This window comes from Cataglyphis hispanica, chromosome 17 (assembly GCF_021464435.1).
Source record: "Cataglyphis hispanica isolate Lineage 1 chromosome 17, ULB_Chis1_1.0, whole genome shotgun sequence".
Classification (NCBI taxonomy): Eukaryota; Metazoa; Arthropoda; class Insecta; order Hymenoptera; family Formicidae; genus Cataglyphis; species Cataglyphis hispanica.
In genome coordinates, this window is record NC_065970.1 from 2,618,200 (window position 1) to 2,630,816 (window position 12,617).

Genomic DNA, 12,617 nt, shown 5'->3' on the forward strand with positions numbered 1-12,617 from the left:
TTTTCATATTCATTTACTTAAAATGCTTGACGGTCTTATTTCAAAGTAATGAAGAATAACGTTCCTAAGAAATTAATTTTTCTCTTAAAATTCATCGTTTTATCAAATGACGTAAAATATTTTATTAATATTGTTAAATATATTGACAGATATATATTCGCTAAAAATAAAATGTTATTGTCGATGAGAAACATTTATATTGTTTTAGTTATATTTATATTCTGCAGCAGTGTCGTGAAACTTTTCTTTTGATGTCATTAACGCAACTACCGGTGAGCCCGTTTGAGCCTCGTCCGCGCTAACGAGGCAACTTTTCGAGCAAACTAATGCGTAGATAATTAAACTCAATACTCTTTCAATTACACGTACAATTAACGAACTCGAGAGTTTTTTTAAAGCCAAACAATTGACATCCGTTAACTGTACTTGTTGATCAAGCCGTATCTAAAGAATTAATACTAGCTTGTACTTGTTATCAAATAATTTGCTCACTACGTGTTTTTTGGCTAATTTAATCAGTCGGCAGAATTTTAAACAATACTGCAAAAAAAGATCCGTTCTTTAAACGGAAAACAATGCTTCGAAGACACGGGGAAGGGAATGAAAAATGAAAAAAAGTTATGCGCTTTAAAATAGAAACGCGGAAAAAGCGAGTCTGTTTATGGCAAAAATGCTTGTGCGCTGGACGAAGAGTATAAGATGAAATGGAAGATGCAAAAGACATTTTATTAATTGAAAACTACGTGCCCGAAGGTGGGCACGCTTCGTATATAATGAGTCCAGCTATTATGATGATTGTATACGCTAGAACTATAAAGCTATGCAAACAGCACCAAAAGGATGGTTTCAACACAATCAAGTGGGTTTTTTTTTTTTTTTTGCAAAAAAAATGATAATGAATCTACCGTATCATACGCGAAAAAAAAAACATCGTTTGCCGAAACAGAATGCAAATAGAATCGCGCGCGCGGTAACATGTCAAAAATCTTTGCAGTACGATAAAAGTGTCTATGAAACAAACCTCGTGTGTCGCTATGACGTTAAAGTGATATTAATGCCTTTTTTGTATTTGCGTGCAGTTGACAATAATAAATAGGAGTTGATTATACGTTTATGGAAATCACGCGTTTGCATATGTTATGAAAGTGGAATAATTGAATTGCGTAACGGATTGTCAATCACCGTTCGGATATTACAATAATCGTCGCGGACGCATTGATTTGCGTATATTCGAAAACAGCTTTCAACTTCAATATTTTCGCCCAATGCGGATATTGGTTTAATAACGGATATCCTGATTTGCGATAAATCATATAAATCGTTAACGAAAAATTTGGACTATCAATAGTTTACGGAGATACGTTTGATTTATTGCCAATATTTATGTATGAGAAATGCTTGATCTACTTATATAATATTGAAAAATCTGTAAAAAATTAATGGATTATAATTTCTTGCATTTTTTTTATATTTTTTAGAATTGACGTTATATTATAAAATAATCACGACACAATTAATTTCTTTTACATATCTTGGCACATACACAATCTTTTTCTCTCTCTTTATATTTATATAAATAGTAATATAATTTATATTATATTACATAGAGAGAGAAATTATCATCGAAGCGAAAATGCAAACTGGGGATCGCATACTAGGGATTCGTGGGCCGTGATTAAATTGGTACCCAGGTCGTATATACCAAATAATCTATAACATATTTCGATATAGTGCGCAGAGTATTTCGGGCCGATTTTCGAAAATATTAATTGAAAATCATACGAGCTGGATACTAGACATCTCGTTAGCCGGTTTTATTTGATCATTCACTGTTGACGCGTTTAAGTACTTTTCATTTTTTTTAATTTTTCATGAAGCCGCCAGACGTATTAATTATTTTCAATCTTTTGCAAATCGTTCGAGCTGCCGAAAATTGAAATGGACCGTCGCTTTTATTGACAACCGATCGACGTTCTCTCTCTATCAATCATTGATTACTTGCCTTAATGAACTTATAGCAAAATTTCAAAATTTCTGAGAATATATCAATATTTAAGTTAATATTAATACTAAAGTATTTTTAATTAATATTAAAAATTATTATTATTATTAAAAATATGCATTTATTCATTGACATTTCTTTATCAACAAATTAGTTATAATTGAAAAAGGAAGTATAATAAAAACTCTTTTTTACATATTTTTTCTGTATTATAGAAAAGTGAAATTGTTTTGACGATGAAATTAATTTGAATATAAAAAAGGATAGAATCATATATTTGTATATGTAAAAATTAAAAGAAAAGATGAACAGAAATTTTAAATTATTGAAATATTCTCCTGTTTCTTGTTCACAGAATGCGATTCGGTGTATGAATATACGGATTGTCATGACGGATGCGTTCTAGCTAGTCCCGGATATCCCGGATTGTATCCGCCAAACATCCGTTGCCGATACCTGATCACTTCTGGCCCGAGAATCTCCATCGCCATCAACTTTACAGCGGTGCTTCTTCCTTACAAGTAAGTGCACGACTGTCCAATGTTAAGATCTTATAGAGGAACGCTGTTTCTGTGAACAGTATGTTGACAAGATTCCCATTCTACACGGGTATCCATTTGACAGTTTGTATAAAACATACTCTGGTACTCTAGTTTTATTTGATCTTTACATGAAACGTTACTTAATTATTACGTCATTACGCACAGTGTAAAAAATGTATGAATAAAATGCTTAATTATTCGCATAATAAAATGGCCTTGTATGGGGAGAATAGACCGAGGAAACTCGTTAAACGAGCACTTGGGGAAAATGACGACGATTTTCTTTCATATGCACTCGCGGTATGTCGAGGTTTCTTTCGCGTGTTTACAGCGCGTGTCCGATTCTTTTTGCAATACAACCATGTGCCAGGAAAAACTACTCGAGTTTCATAAGCCTGAGCGATACCGGCTGTTGTACGACAAATTAAAACCCCAGAAGAGTTGAAAAAGAAAGAAAGAAACAGAGAGAGAAAGAAGAATTGTATGATTCTTTGACGAGCTCATTTTTCCGTTAGTACCAAAACATTTCATAATAGCAACTCAACTGCGGGAAAAAGTGGACACCGGATACAATTCTCGAAAATAACCGAATAAACGTATAAGATAAAGAAAAGCGAAATTTATGGTTTTCTTTTTACACGAAACTTTGATTAAAAATGTCAGTCGGTGACTACAACGTAATCAAAGTATCTTTTTCTTTTATCGAGATCAAAATATATAATTATTAATATTTTAGATTATTAAATTAATTTTCAGATTATTAATATTAAAACTGTCTTAAAACGGTCTTAAAACTGAAAAAACTAAATTTTAAAATCATCAGCAAAATAAAATTACTATCTTTTGGTATTATTAATTAACGCGGATGAAAATAACGTTATGCACGTGATAGGTATATTAAATGAATAATTCATTCTTTTGTGACAGATGTCAATCAGTCTTCGCGTTGATTTTTTTAAAGTCACATCGAGTTTCTCTTTTCTCTTTACCATCATCACCGGCTCGGATTACATTAGCGCGTTTCCGGGCAAAAGTGAAAGAGCAATCGGAGAAAGGAAAGGGAAAAAAAAGGAGAAATCTCCTACCCTTTTGCGATCTTTTTAGCCAGGGTATTTTTAATAAAACCCGCTTAAACGCAGCTCAGCTTGCATAACAAGGAACTCTCTTTACACCGTGTGTTTAATCTCGCATACATATAAATCATTTTCCATTTTACCGAAGAATCCGCGATCGAGCGTGAAGCATGTATTTCCGTTATTTTTTCATTTCACAAAAATCAGAAATAATATTCAGACATCGTTTTAAAAAAGTCTCAATTCAGACATATTATCTAATTATTTGAGTATGTAATAAGTTAGCAAATAAATATCATAGAAAAAGCTCGAGAAAGTGCAAATATATAAGAATTAAATGTGAACAAAATGGTAGGAAACTTGCGACAATTTCGCGTTCCACAATCGCTTCAATTGATTGCCGTTTCTTGAAATTCATCTAAACGCTCTTAAGAATCCGCGATAACTATTGCATATACATCTTGACGATACAAGACGGGAAACCAGTTTGCCGACACACGGTGCTTCTGTAGCGCATACTCATGCGAGAACGTATGCGCTCCATGCGAAATCTGGTCTACAGAAACGTCGCGAGTCAATACGCATCCGCTTTGCACTTCGCCAAGGGTAAGAGCCCATTTTGTGCGTGCTCGAACGCGGGAGAGCCGCGCGAAAGGAAGGGGGCGCGAGCCCCGTATTTCGGCTCTTGATAATGCATCCCTCGTCTCGTTTCGTTGGCTCTGTCAACAACCATCTCCCTAGCGTTCCATCCCTCGCTCAAATTCATCTCCCGAGCAATAAGAATACACTCGCGCGCGCGCACCGAACCATTGTGCGTCGCAAATTACTTATTCTGTAACGCACCTACACTACAGGCACGAACCCGCGTTAAACGCGTACATTGTCACTTTCCGGATTTATGTGCTGGATTTACGTCAGTAGCGCATGAAAGTTAAAAATTCATATTCTCTCTTTGATAGTTTATATATATATATATATATATATATATATATATATATATATATATATATATTATATTGCATATAAAATATTAATGTGTGATCAATGTCCATTTGTCACATCATTTTGTCTCGTGTATTTAATAATGTATCTAAAAAAAATATTCCTCTCTTTAGATTAAAATTTTAGATTTCTTCTCTTTTTGCTTCTATTTTATTTAAAAATATTAATACAATAAATATATAATAATTCCTGTATCTCTCTTAGTCTGACTTTTCCCCTTCGACCTGTCCGGCATGGGTGACCCTACCGATAACTATTAACGTTTTCGAATAAAGCAAGTTTGATGGCTTTGAGAGCGATTAAATCCAATTTGCTATAAATATATGTTTGACCAAATATAGGTTTTAAGAGAATCTGATTAATATATATATATAATTAATAATATAAAGTATATCCCGCTTATATTCAAAACACAAGATTTTTTTACTCTGATTAATCAATCAGGCAAAAAAAGGCTTAAAAAATAAAATGTTTCTCATATTTCTATTTAATCTAATAACATAAGAATCCCTAGAATCCAAGACAGAGTTTATGAATTTTATTTATTAATCGGTCTCAGAGCGATCAAACTTATTTCACTCAAAAACGCTGTATGTTACCGCCGGCATAGCTCTCAGGTTCATTAAAGTACGCAAACCTCCTCACCCGGCAAATGCCTTCGTTAAGGTGGAGATACGATAGAGGAGGAAAAATATGTGAGGATAGGCTTTTGCCTCTTCCTCAGAATGAGATATTTATTTTGTTTTTCTTTTTATTCTAATATAAACAAAATAATAAGTATGATATATAAAAATAAATTTAATAAAATATAATACAAAATATAATCTACTCTGGTTTCCCTTCAAATCACATAAATCTTTCGCCTTTTATAAAATTGAAATTTAATAATTAAAATGATTTATTACAGGGAATTACACGAAAATGTCCAAAATATGCGTATAATAAAAACATACTAGAAATTTTTAGACAAGGCATTTTAGCAACGATTAATTACGCGATATTTATTATTAATAATTGATATACAATTATAAAGCTTAATAAATTTATATAATGTAAAGCGATCAAAAGAGTCATTAATAAAATTATCAATCATCTTTAATTGTAGAAGAAAGTACTTGTGCACTATTTTGCGCAAACTTTCAAAGAAAAAATTTAAAACGTAAAAAGATAGACAAAGTTTCGATGTGCGTCAACGATTAAATTATAAAATAAATCGCGATTAAAAATTTCCGAACAAACGCGACAATAATAAATGAACCGATGATATTCGTAATATTCATATAGTGACACGCGTAATTTTTATAATAATTAAAGCTTACAATACACGCACGCGCGCGATATAATTGCTATCATTTTATGCAAAGATATTTCGACAGACATTCGAGATATATAACATCCACCGCCCGATTTATTTTCCAATACGCGATTTTATACGAATGTCGCGATCAACAATAAGATATAGATTCTATCTCGCGGATGTTTTAACAAAATAAAATGGCTCTTTAAAGCCTTTAAATATTGTTATAAAAAATTGCCACGTTTTATAGAGAATAATAGACTCAACGATTTTAACAAGACCTTCCCTCCGCCGAGTGACACGCTGGTTAATATTCGACAAAGAGAAGAACGATCCTAAAAGTAGAGAACGACCAACTTGTCTTGTTTCTTTATCAGTTTTTGCAAAATCAATTCCCAAAGAAAAGTTAAGTGATCCATTGAACGTTAGAACCGCTGCAGGAAGGAGCAAAATTCCGGATCTTCCGGACTGCTCCCGATAACAATGATTTCGGTAATGAATCAACGACAGTTACCATTTATCTTCAATTCACGCGATTGAAAATTGCGCGAGAGAACATGTTCTTCTATTATTTAGAATTATATCTCTTTATTGGAAAATAGATGGATATAACAATTTTTTTATGAAAATGTGGTTACGAACGACTATATTTATGGATAATAAAATACATGCATCTTAGCTAATGTTAAATATGCGAGTATAAATAATTCTCGGGTACCAACTGTTCGAGACGAATCGAACCCGATAACAGCAAAATTTAAAATATTTCAATTCAAATACTTTGCAAGATAAATCGATATAATTTCAAGTAATTAATTCTAAGCTATTTTCCTGTTAAAATAAATTAATTTGTCGATTTTTTACTGATATCAGGGTACCCATTCGATTTGTCTCGAAGTTTTTAAATATCCGCACATTTTACGTTATATTCATATACATATATAATTTCGTATATAATATAATATTGAAAAGAATATAAAAATTTTTTTAAATAATGTTGATTTGCGCATGTATTCTATTATATATCTATATATATATCAAATATTACATATAAGTATCTAAAAGTACTAATCGAGAACTAATGTCTTATAGTGGGATGTCCAATATCTGTAAGTAGTTCCTTAAAAGAAACCAAAAATTGACATTACTTAATATTTAATTATAAAAATATATTCGTTCGTAACTATAATTTTTTATTAAAATCAACAAAAACTAAATTAAATTAAACTAATTAGAAACTATTAAAAAAATATAAATTTATAGACAATAGCTATATCCATGTTTAATCTATTGTTAAATTTTATTTTCATATAAAAGCAATAATAATAATAATAATGACAGAAGAACATTTTTAAAAAGAGAAAAAAATATTTTTTTCTTCTAAAAAAATATATATTGTTTAAATTAATTTCTTAATTCGACTTTAAAAAAGCGTGTGGCGTTTGTCGTTGCGTTATTACCGAAACCATTATTTTCGGGAATCGTCAGGAAAATCTAGGATTAATTCCAGTCCTGCAACGAAAATCTCCAATTTTCAATACAACACCAAACTAGACATCGCGGATGGATCTTGCAAGAACCAACAAGAAATAATTCTCCACAATAAAGATCGTTTCGACTATTTGCCGGTACGAACCAGACAACTTTATTAAGGTTCACCTGACGAGAGGAACAGCAATCGCGTTCAAAAACAAAAAGAATGAGGAAAAAATATGATGTTCTCGCAGTGTAATTTATTAATTTATTTCACAAATATCTGATATTGTGATACGGAATTTGTAAATACATCTCTAATTGAAAATAAATCATAAAATTTGTACTAATTTACTCGCGATTCTGCAATCGTTAAATTTCGCGAATGAGAAGCTAATGTTTAACCGATAATTTAACATCGAATCTTCATAATCTTATTCAATATTTTTATATTTGATATCAAAACATTGTGTTTGCAAAATTTATAAAATATATATATATATATTTAAAATATATATACAATACATATAAAATTCCCCGATTTTATCAACGACTCTTTGGTATGAAAATACATACGATTAAATTTATATGTGTGAGAATATTTTTGCAATACATATTTTAAAAACAAATATATATATGTTAATTTCTATATATTGTAATTATACGCGTCTTTTTGGTAATTTTTCGTGTAATTTACAAAAAAATAAATATTTTATATAATTTACATACAATTATAATTATACAATGAATTGATAATGCTATCACTATCAAATATATATATCCAATTTATACAAACATTTTATAATGTAAATAATTTGATATTGAAAACATTAACACACATTTGGGCTTATATATATTTATATTATAAGTTGCACTATATTTTTATAACATTTTTAACATAAAATATATATTATAATACAACATATGATGATGTTTTTTAATGTTATTGTAATATTTATTTTTTTAATAATGTTTATTTTTAAAAAATTTTTTGGGAATAAATTTAAATTAGATATTATTATTATGTATTGTAATTTTTTTCTTAATGTCCTAACAGTCCCTATAGACCTAAACAATCCTACTTGCTGACTGAATCAGAAAAAATTTTAGATATGAAAAAAGTATCTCTGATCATGTACTTAACCGCGTGCCCTAACCGCGTGCCCTAAACGCGTGCCCTAACCGCGTTCCCTAACCACGCGCCCTATTCGCGTGTCCTAATCGCGTACCTATTTTGGTCAGTATATTGACCGTCTATTTTGCGTAGTCTTCATTCTTCAGGCCAGTTGGACCTACCTTTCGTTGCTCCTGGCCACTTTCTGGATCGATCTCTAATCGGAGATCAGAAAAGGAAATACACATTCCTTTTATCGCCGGCTATTTATTGTTGCCAGCAAATAAGTGCAAGATTTTTCTTGCTTATTAGAAGATAAACACCTTCTTTTGCCGAGTAATTGTCATCGGCAGATAAGCGTGAATATTTCACGCTCGATGATGGATCGTGCGATTTTACGATCGTTCATTGGATGTTTATTTTAATATAACTTTATTTTAACTGAGACAAAGCCAAGTTATCAATCAAAATTTTGGTTTAAAAATTATGATAATTTATGATAAATATATAAATTTGATCAAAATTTGTATATTAATATATAATTTATTTAATAATATAATAATGCATATATATAATAATATATAATATTAATTTATATAATAAGATATAATAATATATAATTTATAATAAAATTAATTTACATATATAAAAAGATTAATTTACACAATATTTGTTATCATTATAGCTCATTTAATTGATTGATCATTTGGTCTCTGTTATATCAGTTAAAACAAAGTTTAAGAACAAAGTCTACAAACAAATTCTACAAGATGAATGAGCTGTAAAAAATTAGAATAAAATCGACACGCGTTATAAAAATAAATTACCATAACACGTATAATTGAAAATTACTATCAATAATTACTATCGTTCTTTATTCAGTAAATCAGATAAAATCTACGAATTGAAAAAAAACGTTTTTCATAATCTTCCTTTTTTTAATTTAAACTTTAAATTATCTTTGCAATAAATGCAATGCATAATAAAAAAATTTATTAAAAATTATTCAACTTAATATGTTTAAGCTCATCCATTTAAAAGTAACGGATTTTTACAATCTATAATCTATAATCTACATCTACAATCTTTATGAATCCGTTACTTTAAAATTAAATAAAAGTTTGTCACTCACCGGCACTGATGCGCAACAGCGGAGATTTGGTCTTGAGCTACGTTGTCTGCAACACACAAATATAAAATCCAAATTATAGCAACGCTTAAAATAATTAATATTTCAAGAAATTATTATTGTACCGAATTTTATATCCGATGCGTTTAATAATAAGAAGATATATAAATATGGAATAATTTTATAAATTCTAAAAAAGAAAACTATTTTTTGAAATAAAAACTTTTATAGTCTGAATCTCTCTTTTTTAAACTATTTAAATAATGATCGAATCAAATTAATAAATGTACGGGATTTATAATAATAATTAATATACAAATAATAATATTCACCCTTGGGTTGCTCCGCCGATGCAGGATGCCTCTCCTAGGCCTCCTCCTCCTCTCAGGATGTTAAGGTCGCCACGTTGATCTGTAACATAAAAAGGAGGTGCAAATTGTAGTAATGCTCAAAATAATTAATATTTCCAAAAATTTATTATACCCATTGAATTTTATATTCGATGCATATAATAATAAGCAGATTAATAAAATAATTTTATAAATTTTGAAAAACTACTAATAACTGTAATAATTTCATATAAAAACTATAATCTAAAAGTAGAAACTTTTATAAGATTATAGATTTTATATAAAAATTTTTTTCTAATTGTCTTTTGTTTAAAATATATAAATAAAAGTCAAATTACGTGATTAATTGCTTGATTTAAATTGTACACAATTAATAAATAATGAATATATAAATAACAAGTTACTTACCACAGGGCTGTTTCACCGATGCCCGATGCCTCTCCTAGGCCGCCTCCTCCTCCTCCTCTCAGGTAGAGGACACTTCACACGCGCGATTCTTTAAACGGCACACCCGCACTTTTATTAAAAAATACTTCCGCACTTTTACGCGCGATACTTTAAACGAAACTCCCGCACTTTCGAATTTCGGCACGATCGAACCCCGTTTCACTCGAGAATCATACTGCGAGTCGACAAGTCGGGAATTCACGATTACTCCGAGCTAGGGTTAAGCGAGCAAAGGAAGAAGACGAAATCGATTGATGGAATCGACGCTCAATTCTTGTCCGCGCTTGTTCTCACCGAGGGCCGACTCGAACTTTATTAGGAACGATCACAGAGAACCACCAAGTTTCTATCATACAGACTGAAACTTACGCTTATCATAAGGCTGAGAGACGGGTCGAGAATGAAGATACCCAAGTCCTAAGTGTCACAATTTAGATCACTTAGAAGATGAGAAATCAGCTTCTCTAGCGAGCGAAGATCGAACCTAATAAAACACAGCCAACTGTCCTCAATGCGATACAGTATAGCTGATAGACGGTACAAGATGAGGGAACGACGATTCAAAAATCGATCGAATTCTTACCGATTCAGGCCGAACCGTTCGTCGAAGCAGAGCGTGCCCCCAACAGCCAATTCTCGAACCGAAGTTCTTGATTAACCGCGCGATCATCGCATCTATACTATGCATGATCATACGTTGCTACGCGGCCGGCATTCACCTCAGCCGCGATACTGAGGCGTTTTAACGTTGCGTCTCCATTAATATATTAAATTTATTAATACATAAATATTTATATAATATATATAACATTAATGTTGTATTAACGTTACCTAATATCATATAAAATTAATTATATTAATAGGGTATTAATATATTACCGATAGCAACGCTGAGAGATATCCCAGTTAGTCGGCAACGAAGTACGATCCTCGCATTGTGAAAACGGGATAGAAGTCCGACGCGAAGACGCGACGACGCGAAAACGCGGTTATGCGGTTACGCGACTCTCTCGTTGCTCGTACGCTCCGATGACAAGCAACAAGGCAACGCACTAAGTCCTCCACAGATGTGCGTGCCACATATGAGTCATTGTACGACTCGTGGCAATGCAGTATGGACACGCGACGACGCGAAAACCGTCCGCGGCACGATGACGGGACACGGGAGCGGCGTCGCGACGCGAAAACCGTCCGCGGCACGTTGACGGAACCGACGCCGCGATAAGCCGTCCGCGGCACGACGACAGCATTAACGATACGACGAGCCGTCCGCGGCACGATGACAGCGACGACGGCGTTGGGTGCTTGGTTTCCCCTTCTCAGTAACCTCAGGAGGTCTTTAAGACCCTTAAGGTACCATCCGGGTACTATGCCCTCCCACCACGCCAAGGTTACACCCTGGGAGGTATTATACGGATATAATTTTGTAATATGATATATATATATATATATATATATATATATATATATACATCATATTACAAAATTATATCCGTATAACGTGAGATTATATTTGAGCATAAATTATCTATATCGCATCCTTCTTTTCTCTCGATTAAAAGAGATGCGGTGTAGATATGTTTTGATAAAACAAGTGATATATGTTATATTATACGATAATTTAGATTGAATCTCATACATCATTAAAGAAACGAAGAAAAAACTGTGCAATGTATATTTTAAAATTAATATAGATAGTAAATAGAAATAAATTATTTACCACACATACTTCTGCTCCATCCATCGTCGGATGCTTTCTAATATCTCCTTTTCTTATCTTGTTCATCTCTTGTTGTTTTGATTCACTCGCGAAAACACTGTTAATTACGATTAATCGAATATGCGACAATCGCATACTTTACACCGGCACTCGCGATTGCGGAACAATTATACGAAACATACGCATTATTATATCGTAAAAGAGAAAAAACAAAGAACAAGATTTTTGTTGTTTACTATGTTAAAATCATGCGTCATTTGTAAGAATCTCTAGTATTGAAATATTATTTTTATTTCTTATTTTTAAAGTTAATCGTTAATTGTAATAATCATAGCGAATTATATTTTAATTTCTATCGCGATCGCGTTTATAATATCTATTTGACGGAATGTATCGCGCTTTACTACCTTACTGTTAAACTGTTGCCGTGCGAATGATAACGAAGCTGTAATACGTAAAACGTAAACA

General features: G+C 31.8%; 1 protein-coding gene across 5 annotated transcripts in view; it reads left to right on the top strand.

Moving 5' to 3' along the window:
• Positions 1 to 12,617, top strand: part of LOC126855743 (uncharacterized) — a 207,178-nt gene that overhangs the window by 140,331 nt on the left and 54,230 nt on the right. For all 5 annotated transcript variants that reach the window (XM_050603614.1, XM_050603612.1, XM_050603615.1 and 2 more), the window contains one exon: positions 2,358 to 2,523. In XM_050603614.1, the coding sequence (XP_050459571.1) occupies positions 2,358 to 2,523 (166 nt within the window). The remainder of the gene's footprint in view (positions 1 to 2,357; positions 2,524 to 12,617) is intronic.